Source organism: Cicer arietinum, chromosome 6, assembly GCF_000331145.2.
Source record: "Cicer arietinum cultivar CDC Frontier isolate Library 1 chromosome 6, Cicar.CDCFrontier_v2.0, whole genome shotgun sequence".
Lineage (NCBI taxonomy): Eukaryota > Viridiplantae > Streptophyta > Magnoliopsida > Fabales > Fabaceae > Cicer > Cicer arietinum.
Window position 1 is genome coordinate 2,030,404 of NC_021165.2, and position 17,365 is coordinate 2,047,768.

Genomic DNA, 17,365 nt, shown 5'->3' on the forward strand with positions numbered 1-17,365 from the left:
AGAAAAAAAAACTGCGTACTTCACGAAACCCTCGTAGTTCAGTATTATCACTACCATTACCATTATCATGTGTACGTTCTGTTCAATCTTCATCTCAAATCCCATACCTATTTCTGCAATTAATTTCTTGCCATATTTTTTCCATTCAGCTACCGTTTCATGTTAACCCGTCTCATATGAGTTAGATGTGCATGTTTCCTTAACACAATTGTTCAGGGAGATGGTTTTGAGGTAGTGTCTATTTGCTTTGTTTATTTTAGCTATTGCTGTTAGGTTCATATATGACAAGCTCAGCTGTTTCTTCTTGCCATGGATAATGCATTAGTTCTTTCTGTGTTCTTTGTTGATTGTTTTATTGGTTGTTTGCTGCCTATATTATTATTTTACTGCTGTAATTTTATAACTTAATCAGTGAGCTTAAGAGCATCATATAAAATTATGTCTTTTTCATTTCTGTATTTTGTTTTCAAGAATTCTAGAATTTATTTCTGGTGTAAGGAGCTAGTGTCTCATATGTCTAACATAAGAACTCACTTCCTGTTACTTTCTTTTTCATACGGTGATAAGTAGTATGTGTGTCTTTAAGGACTATTAAAAGTGACCTTTCTTGCATGGTTAATGTGTTACCGTTTTCATTCAGTATAATGTTGTTCTAGCAGTGATTTTTCCTTGTTCTTCTTGCTCTAGATGCTGGCAAGTCTACAACTGGAGGCCAGATACTTTTTCTCAGTGGTCAGGCTGATGACTGGACTATCCAAAAATATGAGATGGAAGTTCTGATGCTGGAGGCTCCACCGTCTTCCGGTAGGTCAAGCAATTCCTACCCCGAATTCATCGACGCATTACCTTACATAGACTATGACTACAGTAACCCCAGGGTCAAGATCGAAGTTGATCGTCTCGTCGAGGAAGAGATGCGCCGCAGCTCCAAAAAACCCGCAGATTTCCTCAAAGATGAGTATGTGTGAAGTTACAGGACTACCCTATGATTGGTAGAGAGTATGAGCTGGTAGGCCTCCGGTTTCACTTGACAGGTCGAGATATGAATTAGAAGTTCCAGCAATGAATAAAAGGAGCGATGAAACTGCTTGGAAACAAGCTCTTCAAAGAGCTCAACGACTACTTCAATATCAAACCATGAGGTGTGCTTTGCTCCTTGCACCGTTATGAATTGCCTTATTTGAGCTTATATACCGATGTAAACACACTATTTGAGAGAACTTATGAATGTTCATAAGTTGTTTCCAGCTTATTTTTATAAGATAACTTATAAAAACAATTTATAACTTTTATGGAAATAGGTTGAATTTATTTTATTTATTTATAGAAATAACTTGTACATAAACAATTATATGATAATAATCTCTTATGCTATTAAACCCTTTATCCAAAAAGAGCTTAAATAGTCTATATATGTGCTTCTATCGTTTCTCCCAGCCCCCGGGGTTGTCTTGAGAATTCCCCTGATCTTATTAGTTTCTAACTTACTCAACTTATCAATTGAAATAAAACAAGTTCATGGTTATTCTTAATAAGTCTTTTTTTTGGGTACAAAATAAATTATATAAGATAGTTTATTTTGCAAGACTGAGATTATTATACCTAAAACTGTTCTTTATAAAACTCATACTTATTTTGAGATTATTTTGATGTTTCTTTTCCCGTAATTGTCTGTGGAAAAATTTATCCAAACTGATTCATTGCCAAACAAGGGAATATGACTGACATCAATGTTTATGATGTTGCTAAAGGTCAAATGTGGAATTGATATAGATACACAACAAGCATATGTGTAGATAGTTTATTTAAGCCACAAGTTTACTGGGCCTCAAAGAAGCAGTGTAGTTGACGTTATATTGATCCTATTTTCATGTAGTGTTTTGATTGTGTTTGGTACTTTGTAGCGAGCGTACTATGTTATTTCTAAGTTGGGTCTATTATGCCGCATGAAATGTTTTTAATAAATGTTTTAAGATTCAGATTATCAGCAAGTTTTTTTACATTTGTTTAACTAGTTAATCTGCAGGATGGAAAATTTGGAGTTGTTGTTAAAATATGGTCCTGATGCCTGGAAACAGCACAACCAACGATTGGAAGTATACTTGACAAGGTTTGTTAACTGAATTATTGTGGGTCGGATTTAGGTTTTCTTTTGAATTAACTGTTCAATTATACATTTGTTACCCATATGGGTTCAATCTGTTTCTTGACTATCTGCTTGGGCAAATGAAGATTCTTACATACCTGTCTTGGTTCTGTATGACTTACTCATTTGTAGAATACCCTTTTCCGTTCTGTTTTAAATTTCTTCCCTAGAGCAAACAGCCTAAGCTTTTTGATTGAATTGGTTCTTGAGAGCGACTCTGTGGATAAATGATGCTTCATAGTAAATGATACACGAGGTCGACAACCTCAGAAGATCATATGTGCTCGAGGCATTTTCTCTTAAGTTCCTAATTAACAAGTATTTAGATCTGACCTGACTTTTCCCCATAGGCGTTTGGTTACCTGAGGCTTTTTGTAGTGTTTCACTACAGAAACTTTTAACAGATTCTGTAAATCTCTTTTTAGAGCATTTCTTAGTTTAGGGCTTCACATAACTCATGACGTTGTACATATAATGCACGTGACATGTTTATTCTCTATTCTCTAACAATAGTTTGTAACTGTTTGATAAATGACTGAAGATTGTTTGATTGTTAATAGTATCAAGAGCAAGCTAGTTAAAAAATGTATCTATTCTACTTGGATTAAAAGGAGAGAGTATGACAGGATTTTCTATGTATCCCCTCATTTTATCATATTCAAAATATATTTTAATATTATCCCAATGAAATAAAGAATCCCATAAAGTGATGTTTATCTTTAGCAAATAGTTCCCAAACTTTTGTACATTATTCCATAGCATTCTTATCCCTAATTGTTGTCCGTGCAACTCTTTTTTTTTTGTCCACATAAAGGTGATAAAGGTAAACTACTTTGCATCATCAGGCATAGGCCAAAGCTCTCTAAACCTACTAGTTTTAAGGGCTATATTTCATAGCATTAGTATCATTTTTCTTTCATTCATTTTAATTTTGAGGAACTACTATTCTGTTCTGTCGCATATGTATCATTATAACTTGTTATGACCAAGCATTATCATCTTTGTTCATCAAGTTTGGTTTTGACATGTGGCTGCGAGTTCTTTAGTTTGTTTCTAACAGTTATGTGTGTGTTGTGAGTTAATCTTCATTGTTTGATATTATTAGATGATTAATATTGAATTAAATCTCAACCATCAATGTAAGATTTGAGTGGTAAAATTTGTTTTGTTGACCTCTTACGCCCTCACTTGATATGCTCCACTTATACTCGCACACACACTCATCTCACACACCATATAAATAGATCAAAACAATGTTGCTTAAGCTCTATAACTCCTGTTCTTTGCCTGCATAGTTCACTTTTAGTATGGCATTGGTTATAGCTGTGTTATCTATTTTCAGAATGCAGAAATTAGCTCAGGAACAAAATGAAAAGATTGAAAAAGTTAATCGTGAAAGGAAATATCATCAGGTGGATATGACTCCTTCCTTGTCCTCCCTTGTCTCTGTTGTTTGTTCAAATCCTTTTCAAGTTTACTTAGAGTAACTTTTTTAACTATTTCAGCAAAATACTGCATATGAGCTTAATGCTTTGTCAATGCAATGGAAGGAGCTCTGTCAGAAAAATATAGGCATCAGTGCTGCGTGTGCTTCTGTTGAAATTTGCCTACATGAACTGAGAAGAGAAGCTGCAGAAAGGTGAGTAAGCTGTGTAGGTTTTGTTTTTCTTGGCTGATTTCATCTATTTTTGGTGTTAAATTAGTTTTCTGTTCTCCTTTTTTTCTTTCTCCAGAGGCTGGAACTTGGATGCTATCACTGAAAATGGCCAATTAAATCATTCCGAGTCGTGAGATTCTTATGTGCTTACGTAGTTTAGTACCCGTAGTTCTGACTTTAATTGCTATTCTATATATTAAATAATATTTAGTTTATTATATCATGAAAGTGTTTCCCATTTGCGCACCAAAGATAAACTTGAAAGAAAAAAGTGACTTGGTTATTTTGGTTTACTTATATACCATTTATATATATATTTTATATGATTTTGGCTTATTTATTAAAATAACATTGGGACGGTGAAAATTTCATTTTTGGTTTGTTACATAAGTACATGTCGATATTTGAATAACCAAATTCTTTAATTAACATTTTTTTTTCCTGAAGAGCTTTTTCTTTAAATGTACTACAAACAAGCCTTATAAGGCAAGAAAAAAATAAAGTCCAAGTTCACTGTAAAAGTCCATAGGCTATATATTAATAGCTAACTAAAAGGAAAAAAGAGCAAGATACAAACAAACAAATATTAAAATCTCGTTCTAAAAAATATTATAAAATCATTTGAATTGTAGTTTTTCTTTCTCTTTTATGATTTTACATTCTTGGTCCTCATCAGTTTACATTGCATCTGGTTGGCGTGCATTTGAAAATCTCGCAATTACATAATCCTTAAGCAAGACACTGACGATAACCATTTGCAAATTCTCGACGATGTAAACTCTTCTCTTGGATTTGAATCAAGTCTAACGTGAAAAAGTTTCATTGCACTTTTGAGTGTGGTGGTCATAACAATTGTTTTGTTTAAATCTTCTTGTTTGTTGATTTCATCTCTATTTTTGATTTTGTGTGAGTCTGGTCTATTTTTGGTTGTGTTTTGTGGTTGTTAATTTTTTGTGCTGAGATTAATGTTTACTAAATATATGGTTTTTGGCTTTTTATTTCATTTTTAAATAATAACATATGAAAAATAATTTAAATTTATTTTTATTCGTTGGGACAACTACTCGTATTTAGTGTCTATGCACCACAAATATAATTACTTTATGTGAAAGAATCTATATAAAAAAATAAAAAATAAAAAGAATAAATTCATATAAACACTTGCTTATACTATAAATACGTAATTTAAATTATTTAATTTTCAAATACGATTTAAATGTGAAAATTGGTTAGTAAACTTCTAGAAGATATTATTGTACAAAAAACTGAATGTGAAAATTGGTAAGTGAACTTCTATAAGACATTATTGTACGAAAAAGCTTATAAGAGAGTATCATTTATATTAAACTTCCCTTGTCCTAGAATGGTTTTAAGGTTTTTTCAAATATTGTATTAAGGAAACAAAAAATAAAATAAAAAAACTTTTAACTTAATTTTTTAAAATTTTCATAATTCTAAAACATTAAATGTACAATTTTACGATTTTATGTTCGCATGTATCATTTTTCTTTTTTCAAATAGATTAAGAAAAGTAATAATATGAAAAAAAAAATAAATGTAATAATTTTATCAAATTATTCTTATTAATGTACTTATTTTTAACAATTAAATTATAATAAATATATAGTAAAACCAGTGATTTAAAAGCATTGTATACATTAATTATTAATTTGGTGGTAATGTTGAAATAAAGTATTAATGCATGATACTAAAGGTTTCATGATTATTAAGTTTGATAGTCTATATAGACTTGAATGACATTTTATTATGGAATTCCTTAACATATTATATTATGATTGTTTTTTATATTAAAGAATATTATTCGGTATTGTCTTGCTTTTGAATCTATGACTATCAATTGAAATAGTGCTAAAACTAATTCATTTGGCAATTCTAGAGGATTTAGACAAGGAGACTTTATCGCCCCTTATCTTTGTGTTGGCTCTCGGGAGATTTAGCTACAAAATTAAAGATTCGGTCACAAATGGTAAATGGCAATCTCTTTATTTTGATACGGGTGGGAAACCCTACTTCTCACATATATTCTGTGTTGATGATATTGTTTTGGTTAATAAGGCTAGTATAGAACAAATTAAGCTCATTAAATCCATTTTGGCAAACTTCTGTCGTAGTTCTAGCCAAAAGATCAACATGCAAAAATCAAATGTATTTTTCTCTAAAAATATGTCAACCACAAAAACAGCTTCTTTAAGTTAGAGTTTAGAGATTGACCTAACTATAAACCTTTGCATTCCTTTGATCCATCAACGGGTCTCAAAAGGTTCATTCTCCTTTATCTTGGACAAACTAAAATCTAAACTCACAAATTGGAAAACTAACTATCTTTAATTTTCAAGTAGAGTCACTCTTGCTCAATTGTATCTATCTAACATTTCTGCTTATGTGATGCAAACCATATCAATTCTTAGTTCTATTTGTGACAAAGTTGAAATATTATGTTGCAACTTCATTTGGGGTAGTACAACTGAACAAAGAGCATGTCATTTGATCTATTGAGAAACAATTTGCAAGCCATAGTAGAAATATGGACTTGACTTCAAGAATCTCAAAGTCCTTCATCAGACATATATGACCAAACTTACTTGGCAACTGGTTGCAAAAATAGACATATTTTGGGTTCAACTAGCTCGAACAAAGGATAATTGTGGTATTATGAACACCTTTGTTATCAAACAACACAACATTGCTTCTAATACTTGAAGAAATATATGTAAAGTGTGGCCCAATACTAAAAGTAGTGTGCGATTGATTACTTGTGATGGCCATTCTACAAAATTCTGGAAGGATCACTGGATACCAAGCCGTGAAAAGCTTGTTGACTCAATACCTCAAGCCATTCCACTTAGTGAATATGATTTTTCTGTATCGAGCTACACTAATGGCACAAATAGAAATTGGAGTAAATTGCAACAAATTATGTTTGAGTCAATCTGTAAGAAAATTTGATCCTTGAAGCCTCCAACTAATGCTTCTCTGAATTTTTCCGCACAAGTGGCAGCCTCTGACAAACTATTTACTCTTAAGTTAGCATACAATAACCTTACAAACCATAAGACCAATGTTGACTCTATAATATTGTTCAAGAAGGTTTGGAATTGGCAAAATACCCAGCTAGATTTAGGACAACACTTTGGAAGACGGTACACGAAAAACTCTTGACAAATGCTAAGAGATGTCATAGAGGCATGACCTCCGACTATCTCTGTCAGCGTTGTCTCTTTGCACATGAGACCCTTATGCACGCTGTGAGAGATTGTGAAGATGTTAAACTACTTTAGAATATAATTATTAAACTTGAATTTTGGAGTAAATTCTTTAGTATGTGTATTTATGTTTGACTTGAATGAAATCTTACTCACAAGAGCATTAGAAACATCCATTGGACATGAAAAATGTTGTTTGTTAATGAACTCTGAAAAGATCGAAACTCTCCAACTTTCACCAAAAGTACAAAGATATGGAATGATTCGTGGCATTACATTTGTAACCAAGTTAACTTTATTCATAACTATTTGATTAAGAGTAACTTTCTAAAGCAGAATTTTAACCGTAATAAAAGAACACTGACTCGTGATAAAAATGTTCATAATATTTTTACTTCCTACACCTCCTCTCACGATTCATAAAAAGCTATATTCAGATTACTCCATTGTTCAGTTCACAATTCATAAAAAGCTATATTCAGGTTACTCCATTATTCCGTTTTAGTTAATATAATTTTTTTAATAAATAAATAAATAAAAAATAAAATAAAAATTATTTTAAAATAAAATTTCTTTCTAAAATCACAGTCGAGTATTTTATATATTTTTTTTTTTACAAAATGTTATGATATCGAAAAAAAAAAAATAACAGATACGGTGGAATATGGAAATGGAATACTAAAACCTCACGCCTCAATTGTCTTTGGTTTCACCTGTTTTGCTCTTTAGCTGCGTACTCCACGAAACCCTCGCAGTTCAGTACCTCATCAGAATCTCATTCTTCCATTTACCATTATCATTATCATGGGTACGTTCTCTTCAATCTTCATCTCAAATCCCATACCAATTTATTATCCTCTCTGCAATTAATTTGATAAATTTCTTGCCATATTTTTTCCATTCAGCTACTGTTTCATGTTAATCCGTCTCCTATGAGTTAGATCTACATGTTTCCAATTTTCGTTACTCTTAATTTTAATCCGCTTGTTTCCAATCGCTGAACAATTAGTATCACTTCATTTTGCTTGCTTTGGTTTCATTTCTGCCTGATTTCTAGTGATTGAGATTCCTCGAGTGTGTTAATAGATGCACCTTTACTCATATATTGGGATTCTGATTTTCACTTTGCACGTTATTGTTTTGCCCACGCATAGTTTATCGACAGTGTTATAGTGTGTTATTTACTCAACTTGCAGTTCAATTTTGTTACCTTATTGTGAGTTGTAACACTAGCAGTAAGCTGAATTGCATGTTATGGTGGTGGATTTATATTTTATAATTCATTTTGATTATATCATACTACAGAAAAATAAAATTCAAAATTCAAAAGTTTTAGTGCTTTTCCTTGACTCAATCCAAAGCATTCTCTTTAAGGTTTTAAGTAATTGGGGGAGTCAGGAGGTAATGTTTGTTTTGTTTGAATGGTAGATATTGAGGAGGAGATTCGTTCTTTACAGCTTGACTCAGCAGGTAATCTATAGGTGTAAGATTTTTAAAAATTTTTTTTACGACGTATCTTTGGCTGTTATGTTTTTTTAATATTTCTATCCAATCTTGATTGTGATAAAGCAGAAGACAGTAATGGGGTGGTGAATCCAGAGGATGAGAAGCCAGATGTTGATAATTTTGATAAGATGGATGAAGGTTTGTTGTCAGGAAGTGGTTGGTTCTGTGTTTTTCTATGTGCCTTCCATTTTTATATTTATATTTTGTGAAAGTAAATCTCATTAGTGCCAAAAGTGTGGTATCATTGTATTTCATTATTTTTACTGGCTCTCATTTAAAGTATCATTGTCGTCGTCATCATTGTCGTTTTTTTTAGATCAATCTTTTTCTGCTTCTTTCATGCATGGACAAATACTTTGCGCAGTAGTACCTTTCATTCCCCCTTAACACAATCATTTTTTAATTTGCAATTGTTCAGGGAGATGGTTTTGAGGTAGCACTTTATTGATGACTTTTGAAAATGAGACCCTTAAAAGATACTACTCCCTTTGGTCACTATTATAAGAGAAAAAAAGTGTCTTAAATCTTAGTCACTATTATTAGCTGTCAGAATATTAGAAATATCTTATAAGATCTTTTATATTGTATTAGAGTATCTTGAGTTATTTCTTAGGATCAATTTATAATCATAGAGATATCTTAGAATATCTTTCATTATTATTATGATTTATTCCTGATTTAGGATTGAGTCTATGTTTCTCTATAAATAGAGATTAATATTGAGTCTTTTGTAATCAAGTCAGCATTAAACTATTATCAATAATATTTAAACCCTTATTATTTTCTCTCCTCATTTTCTCTAAAATCCCACAACTTCAACATTAGCAAAAGTTAACTACTTTTGACTCATTTAGTGCTATTATTTCCAATACACCCTTCATTTAATTAAAAACATTTAATGCTATAGTTAAGTGTTTGATATTAAAAGAACAATTTAGTAAAGTTAACTTGTGTTTTACATGAAACCTAGAAAACTAATTGCAGTTAACTATATTTCTTAATACCCACGAAAGTAGTTTTTTTTCTTATAATAGTGACCAGAGGGGGTATTATAGAAGTGGGAAACATATGCATTCCTTTCCCTCCCTTTTCTTTGGGTCTCTTGTTATACTCTTGTACTTATTGCTATTTTGGTTTATTCGGGTCATCTGTTTTGAATGAATGAATGAATGATAACCAGAATAGGTAGACTGTCCCCAAAATAAATCTCATCCAATCTATGACTAGCTCAGTGTAGTGTCTATTTGCTCTGTCAGCACGCCAGAGAATTTGCTTTGTCAGCACTATAGAATTTGCTTGTCTATTTTAGCTATTTCTGTTAGATTCATATATGACAAGTTCAGCTGTTTCTTCTTGCAACAGATAATCCATTAGTTCTTTCTGTGTTATTTGTTGGTTGTTTTACTGGTTCTTTGCTGCCTACGTTATTAGTTTACTGCTGTAATTTTATAACTTAATGAGCGAGATTAAGAGCATCATATGATGGATTTCTATTTGGCTGTTTCAGATCCAAAGCAGGAGGTTCAGGCTCAGGCTGTTGAGGCCGAGCCAAAAGGTATTGAAATTTATTTAGTTTTCTAGTATGTCTTAACGTGTGTATGGCACATTAAGATTGGTGTTCCGAAATTAGACAGCTCATTGCCAATTAATATACGAACATCTATTTTCATGTTCTCACTCCATGAATTTGATTTGGAGAAAAAGATACTGCTGTTCAAGACGAAGTTGAGCCAGAGATAACGAAAAGGCACTTGAATGTTGTGTTTATTGGGCATGTTGGTAAGATTCCTTTTTATCTTTTATTTAGCTTTTCTCACTGTTCTATTGGTTAAGATTATGTCCATTTATTCAACTGCCTATCAAATGAATTTTAGATGTTGGGCATGGAGTACTGCAGGAGTTACTGTTGTTGCTTCTGTTTAGTGCCCTCTGCAAAGTTTTATTCTCAAGACAGACATAAAAGAATGAATTCTTGGCATGCATGGGGGTTTTCACTCGTCACTTGCTATTCATGTGGTGATTGACCTATAATCTGTATATGTCTAGTAACCTGTTTGGTTTTGGTTAATTTGGGAGGATAATCAGTTTTTTTTTAAATAAACTAAACCAATCCAAACACCGACTAAACTTACTTTGAATAGGTATCCTCATATTATTAAACATGTGAGAAAAATAAAAGGAAGAGCAGAAAGGGGGGAAGGCAGGGAGAGCTGTGTAAAGAAGAGGTATTTGGGGGGGGGGGGGGGGGGATTGAGTCCTAGTTTAAGATTATTATGTATTTTTCATTTCTGTATTTTGTTTTCAAGAATTCTAGAATTTATTTCTGGTGTAAGAAGCTAGCCTCTCATTTGTCAAGTATAAGAATTCAGTTTCTGTTGCTTTCTTTTTCATATGGTGATAAGTAATATGGGTCTTTAACGGTTATTAAAAGCGACCTTTCTTGCATGGTCTATGTGTTCCCATTTTCATTCAGTATAATGTTGTTCTAGCAGTGATTTTTTCTTGTTTTTCTTGCTCTAGATGCTGGAAAGTCTACAACAGGAGGCCAGATACTTTTCCTCAGTGGTCAGGTTGATGATCGAACTATCCAAAAATATGAGAAAGAAGCTAAGGACAAAAGTCGAGAAAGCTGGTTAGCTCATTCAATTTGTTCCATGATCCCATTGCTGCTTTGCTGCCTCATCATTTGTTTGATGCAACTTAGGGTCGTAATTTCTTGTAGTTGTCAGGCTACTTCACCGAAGTGGTTGAATTATCACAATTAAAAAGTCTTAGAGCTTGTGTTGGACTACTAGTAATTACTGAATTTGAGAATATTATCTAATTAATTCACGGGGTTACTTTCTCTTTTTGTAGCATCTTGAAATGTTTTTGAGTTGGTTCACTTTCATTTGATTTTAATGGAATGATATGCGTTGATGAGAAAATCATATACTTACATGCAAATTTATAACAAATGACTAACATGTTAAAAATATCAACGTATTTGTGATTACTTAATTTACTTTGAACTCACTTTAGAAGAGCCAAATCCTGTTGGAAAAGGGGATGAGGCCTTTTAGCTTAGTAAATATACTTAATAGTTGATACTAATCTATATCAAGTTAATGATTTGTAATTTATATGCTAGGTACATGGCTTATATCATGGACACAAATGAGGAGGAGAGAGTAAAGGTTTGAATAAATATGCTTGATAACATTTAATTGGCTAATCTCATTTAATGTAGATTTCCTTTTTTGCTTGTTAATCATATGAATTTTCCTAGGACTCATGATGAGAGTAAAGTTGTGATAATTACAGGGAAAAACAGTTGAAGTTGGAAGAGCGCATTTTGAGACAGAGACAACAAGGTTCACCATTTTGGATGCACCTGTGAGTATATGTATTGCTTGATTTTCCTCAGATCAGTTTTCTATATCTTGTAAATGCATATTCTGTAGAGTAATAATAGTCTCCCGTTTTGGCTTGACTATTTAGAGGACTTTCTCTGAATAAAAGTTTTCCCTTGACTTGATTGTCATATTATCTTTAATTTGAAATAACATCATTTTGTGTGCTTATGTAAGAAATATTTAATATTAAACTTCATATTTATGCAGGGCCACAAGAGCTATGTTCCTAATATGATCAGTGGTGCATCTCAAGCTGATATTGGAGTGTTGGTTAGTTGATCTGTGACAGTGGTTCTGTGTCTTGATCTTCAGGATATGCTTCTTCACATGCATTTGATGATATGTTTGTCTTTTCTTTCTGTGTTCTATGCCCATCAATCAGGTAATTTCTGCTCGGAAGGGAGAGTTTGAAACTGGATATGAGAGAGGCGGACAAACCCGTGAACATGTCCAGCTTGCAAAAACACTGGGTGTGGCTAAGCTGCTTGTTGTTGTCAATAAAATGGATGATCCTACAGTAAACTGGTCAAAAGAAAGGTTCTCTCTCTCTCTCTCTCTCTCTCTCTCTCTGCCTTTATGAGCTTATATGGAATTGTAATGAGATATCTTACTGGCGGTGTTCCATTAGGTATGATGAGATCGAGTCAAAGATGATTCCATTTCTAAAGCAATCAGGATACAATGTAAAGAAAGGTATCTGCCTTTTATTTGTTCCAGAAAGTGGGAACTTTATTTTGCTTGTCTATTTAATTCTTTTTTTAAATGCTGGTGTAAATGCATGATAGATAGTGGGTGGGTTATGTTGCTTTTACATTGGGACCATGCTTTATATAATTATGATTTATAAACACGATGAGGGTGGCAAACTGTCTTCCATAGTTCACTCCTAAGAATTTCTTATTCTCATCTAGAGTGATTGAGAGTGTGTCCTGCTGGATGCTCTGGAGCTTGGGATGTGTTGAAGATGGCAGACAAGTTGGTAGTTTCTTTGTGTACTGACAGGGGGTATTGACTATTTTGTTCTCGAGGGTTGGGGACATGATGTTAACCTATTATATGGCAATGAACAAAAGCTTTATTTACTTTTAGGAAAGTAAGGATTGAAAATCTGATGGTATTTAGGTTGTGCAAAGGCTATTCTTTTTCTGTAGTTATTGTGTGGATTTGAAAATATTATAAAATGGTCACAAAGTTCCTCTTTTTGAAAATCATTTCCTACCAATAATTTCATATTTTGTGCATGTCTTTACCAGTTTTGTAGATAATAGAAATGAAGTTATTGTAATAACTTTTTTATTTAACAGATGTCTTGTTTTTACCTATATCGGGGCTCATGGGTTCAAACTTAAAAACAAGAATGGATAAAAGCATTTGTTCATGGTGGGATGGGCCTTGCTTATTTGAAGCCCTTGATGGTATCGAAGTTCCTCTGCGAGATCCCAAAAGTCCTTTCAGGTACTTCATTTCTAAAAATTTCTAAAGTTCCAATTAGTACTTCACTTCTAAACATTTTGTTGCTTCCTTTTCCCTCCCAAAGGTCCTTTATAAATTCTTAATTTTTAAAGCTCAACTGTTTTTTTTTTTTTTTGCAAAATTGAACTTCTGACCTTTGTAGGATGCCTTTAATTGACAAATTTAAAGACATGGGAACTGTTGTTATGGGCAAAGTGGAATCTGGTACTATTCGGGAGGGAGATACCCTTTTTGTCATGCCAAATAAGGTAGTCTTTTTGGGTGTTGTGAGCTTTGTCGTTCCGTTCTTTCTTCCACTTTTTCCTATTTGTAAAATATTCAGGTGGTGACAACTGCACATTATTTTGCAGGATCAAGTAAAAGTCGTTGCTATATATATTGATGAAAATCGGGTTAAACGTGCTGGACCTGGTGAAAATTTACGGGTTCGATTATCTGGTATTGAAGAAGAAGACATACTATCTGGGTTCGTCTTGTCTAGTGTTGGTAAGAAATTTTTTCTTCCATTTATTTAATTTTGCTGGATTTCAAAGATGAACTGAAGCAATTGTACATTTAGAAGATATTAGATAAACTTTATTGAAAAGGTGTTCCAGAAAGCATAATTGACAGAGAATTTTAAAAAATTGATTTGATCGTAAATAGCAGTGGATTTAAAAAATTGATTTAATCATAACTATTCTAATTTTCAGACGGTGACAGGACATTTTCCCACCATTAATGTGCTTCTTGTGATACTCAGTTAAATATTAAGATCCATTTTGTTTATGTTGAGATCTATTTGCTTATTGTGGTTTTTTACGTGGTTTTTGTTCCCCCCCTTTGCAGAAAATCCAATACCAGCAGTTACCGAGTTTGTTGCTCAGTTGGCAATCCTTGAATTAATGGACAATGTGTGTATCCTACCTTTTCAGCATTTGGATGTTAGCAGTAGTTTCTATGTATTGATCAAGGAAATTAACATCTTTGCATAAAATTTGTAGGCTATTTTTACTGCTGGATACAAGGCTGTTCTGCACATCCACTCTGTAGTTGAGGAATGTGAGATCGTTGAGCTATTGCAACAAATTGATCCAAAGACAAGGAAGCCTATGAAAAAGAAAGTTCTTTTTGTAAAGAATGGCGCTAATGTAATATGCCGTGTTCAGGTGATTTTTTACATCCCAAATGTGGATGCTAACATTGTATTTTCTTTATTGGCGGACAATATTTTTTTTGACTGGAAATTGGTGGACAATATTAAAAAAAATGCAATGGTTGGAATTGTCATCACGTGACCCAGAGGGCACATATAAAACATTGCATTTAGCCTCTTAAAGGAGTATACACGTGGTATACTCATGCACTATGTCCTAAATTCAGTTACTGATAGTGATGTCACGGTCACAATGTCACATTAGCATAAGTGTTGGGCTGATAGCTGTTATATTCTGATAGCAGAATCAGTTGTTAGTTAGTATTCATCTGTCACTCTAGAATATTCTATGCTAGTATAAACATATTGTACATCTAATATTGATTTAGTGAAGTTCTTCCTCTGTATTTGGGTTTGGACTCAACCTCAAAAACTAGCTCATGCAATAAAGGTTGCTCACGACTTATAACCTCTACTTAGACCATATCACTATAAATTGTGGGACTGTCGTGCCCTAAGACTAGATATCTGGAACCTGAAGTATGCAAGATTGGACATCTGTTGGTGGTTCAATGGATCTAGGATAGACTATGTTACAATCTTAGAATTTGAGTTTGGGTCCAACTCAATCCTAAATTGTAGCTTGTGGGGAAAGTGTTGCCTTCCGCTTATTACAACTTGTAATCACTATTTGGGCTATATCACTATCCAATGTGGGCCTGCCTCAACAATTCCCATTGTTTTCTTCTCTTCCTCTCAATTCTTTTCCTTATTTCCATTCTTTAATATGATATCAGAGCCTATACTTGAGTTTCATGCCTGTGGCTTCTGACATTCCATGTGGATCCTTCTTCGTTGCTAGCAATCACGAGTTGACCACCTTTGCACTCTTTTCTGGTGCAATCTGTGCCGAACCCATTCTCCTATGTCATCTTGGAGAAATTGGACGACATGATCTTCTTAGTTTGGAAATGGTAGAACATGCATTGAAGCGGAGCTTTGTTTACCATTTCGTTGTGAATCCAGCCATTCCTATGTGCTTTCTATCAGAAGCAGATTGTGACCTAGGTCGCATCGATCCCATACACAAACTGTGAGACCAACTGTTGCTCCATGGCTGCAGTCCTCATTTTCCTCTAATATGAGGCTGTCTGTGATGAACTCAATTGTTTTGAGCCTTTCCTCGACCCTGTGCATAGTGTATCTTTTGTCACCCCAGGCTGCCTTCTTTTTATTACATTTCTGTAAATTGGCTTCCTAGGGATATGATAAGGTTGTTACTTAATCTTGAATGTGAAGAATATAGTTCTGTAGTCTTAGAGAAAGATGCATTCATTGCTGATGCTACTTTGGTTTTATATTTTTTCATCTGGGCCTTGTTAATTAGTGCCCAAGGGAATTTGTTAAGAAATATAAAGATAAACATTATTTAATTAATAATATGGTACTTAATATGTTGGCCTTAAAAAGTTTTATTTTTGAATCCTTAACAAGTACCTCAAGGGTACTTGTTAAGATTCGGCTTTTTATTGAAACGAGTTTATTTTCATCTTGTTTTGGTGTTGTGCTTGCAGGTTAATAACACGATATGCATTGAGAAGTTCTCTGATTTTCCACAACTAGGGAGGTTCACTCTTCGCACTGAAGGTAAGGATTAAGACGAATTGGTCAACTTGCAAATGTTATGATGTTAATATATGTTCAAGCTGTATGACTTACTCTGTCCTGCAGGAAAAACTGTTGCTGTGGGAAAAGTCAATGCTCTTTGAGTTTGTAAAATTTTTGACTAGAGGTAAAGAATTATTTCACATGCATTGTCGACCTGCACTTGCTTTTAATTGTCAACTATGTAATGTTGTTCATCTGGTTTTCCATGGTTTGAATAACCTGATCCTTTTATCTGTTACTTTTGCAGTTATTAGAGGACTTTTCTATTGTCATTATCTTTTGTATCTAGATAAATTTAAACAAATGGAATTTTATATGGAAATCAACATGCAAATGATTGAGCCTAAAATATCAAATATTTTGCATCATGTTCTAATCGTCACGTCTATAGATTTTTCTGGTGTTTTTATGCATATTGGACAAATAAAATGATTTTACGAGAATAGACTAGGAAATTAACTTGCTACTGCTACTGGGTCACTTGCATGGGAACAGTCGATATCAATTTTTGGTTTTCACCTTTGTTTTTTCAACTTAACAATGACTAATCACGGACATGATGACATTATTCCTGCAGAGACAAATGGAGTGGCAGCATTAGGGCATAATTCACATAATATCCATTTCATTTCGGAATTTTGTTTTCCTTTTTCTTGGGGTGTACTCAACGAAGAGTTATTTGTTGCAGCTGGTGCCCATGTACTTGTATGCGGCCGAACAAGGCCTGGTTGCTTCAGTATTATACGGTTGGCGGCTTCCAACCATACTACATGAGATATATAACTGAAAATTGATGGTTTTGAATCGATCCACCTGATTAGCTGTGGCATCTGATGACTATTCATATTTTAGAATAACAGCAATCGAACAAATTTTCTAGTCACAGTTGACTAGGGCATATTTTATTTTATGTTGATAAATGAATTATTTATAGTATTATTAACGAGTATACATGGTGGAATTTTGTAGAATTGGGAATTTACAAGTCGGATTTATCGTCTTATGTATTTCGAGAATGAACTAATATGCCATGCGATTTGCCGCAATGCTATGTGGTAGTTATTCCTATTGAAAGTCCATTGTAGGATGGAATCATGAAATGCGTAAAATATTACTGAATTATTTATAAATGACACGGAGCTTCATATTCTAGACGCATTG

General features: G+C 33.2%; 1 protein-coding gene and 1 pseudogene across 1 annotated transcript; both read left to right on the forward strand.

The window, feature by feature from the left end:
* Positions 1 to 20: 20 nt before the first annotated feature.
* Positions 21 to 4,126, forward strand: LOC101506107 (pre-mRNA-splicing factor SPF27 homolog; annotated as a pseudogene).
* A 3,549-nt stretch (positions 4,127 to 7,675) lies between these two features.
* On the forward strand, positions 7,676 to 17,153 carry LOC101508052 (uncharacterized). Its single transcript, XM_073370397.1, has 19 exons — positions 7,676 to 7,835; positions 8,456 to 8,497; positions 8,600 to 8,671; positions 10,041 to 10,088; positions 10,232 to 10,312; positions 11,054 to 11,165; positions 11,664 to 11,709; positions 11,837 to 11,908; positions 12,136 to 12,198; positions 12,311 to 12,465; positions 12,557 to 12,621; positions 13,233 to 13,383; positions 13,544 to 13,649; positions 13,752 to 13,887; positions 14,230 to 14,294; positions 14,385 to 14,549; positions 16,111 to 16,183; positions 16,268 to 16,328; positions 16,782 to 17,153. The coding sequence occupies exons 1-18, from the start codon at positions 7,832 to 7,834 to the stop codon at positions 16,303 to 16,305; spliced, it is 1,494 nt and encodes a 497-aa protein (XP_073226498.1). The 5' UTR covers positions 7,676 to 7,831; the 3' UTR covers positions 16,306 to 16,328; positions 16,782 to 17,153.
* The last annotated feature ends 212 nt before the right edge of the window (positions 17,154 to 17,365 follow it).

Excerpts from the sequence above, each read along its gene's own strand:
- LOC101508052 (XM_073370397.1), top strand. Across the intron at positions 8,672-10,040 it reads TTTTGATAAGATGGATGAAG|ATCCAAAGCAGGAGGTTCAG; the intron begins GTTTGTTGTCAG and ends TGGCTGTTTCAG. Across the intron at positions 11,166-11,663 it reads GACAAAAGTCGAGAAAGCTG|GTACATGGCTTATATCATGG; the intron begins GTTAGCTCATTC and ends TTTATATGCTAG.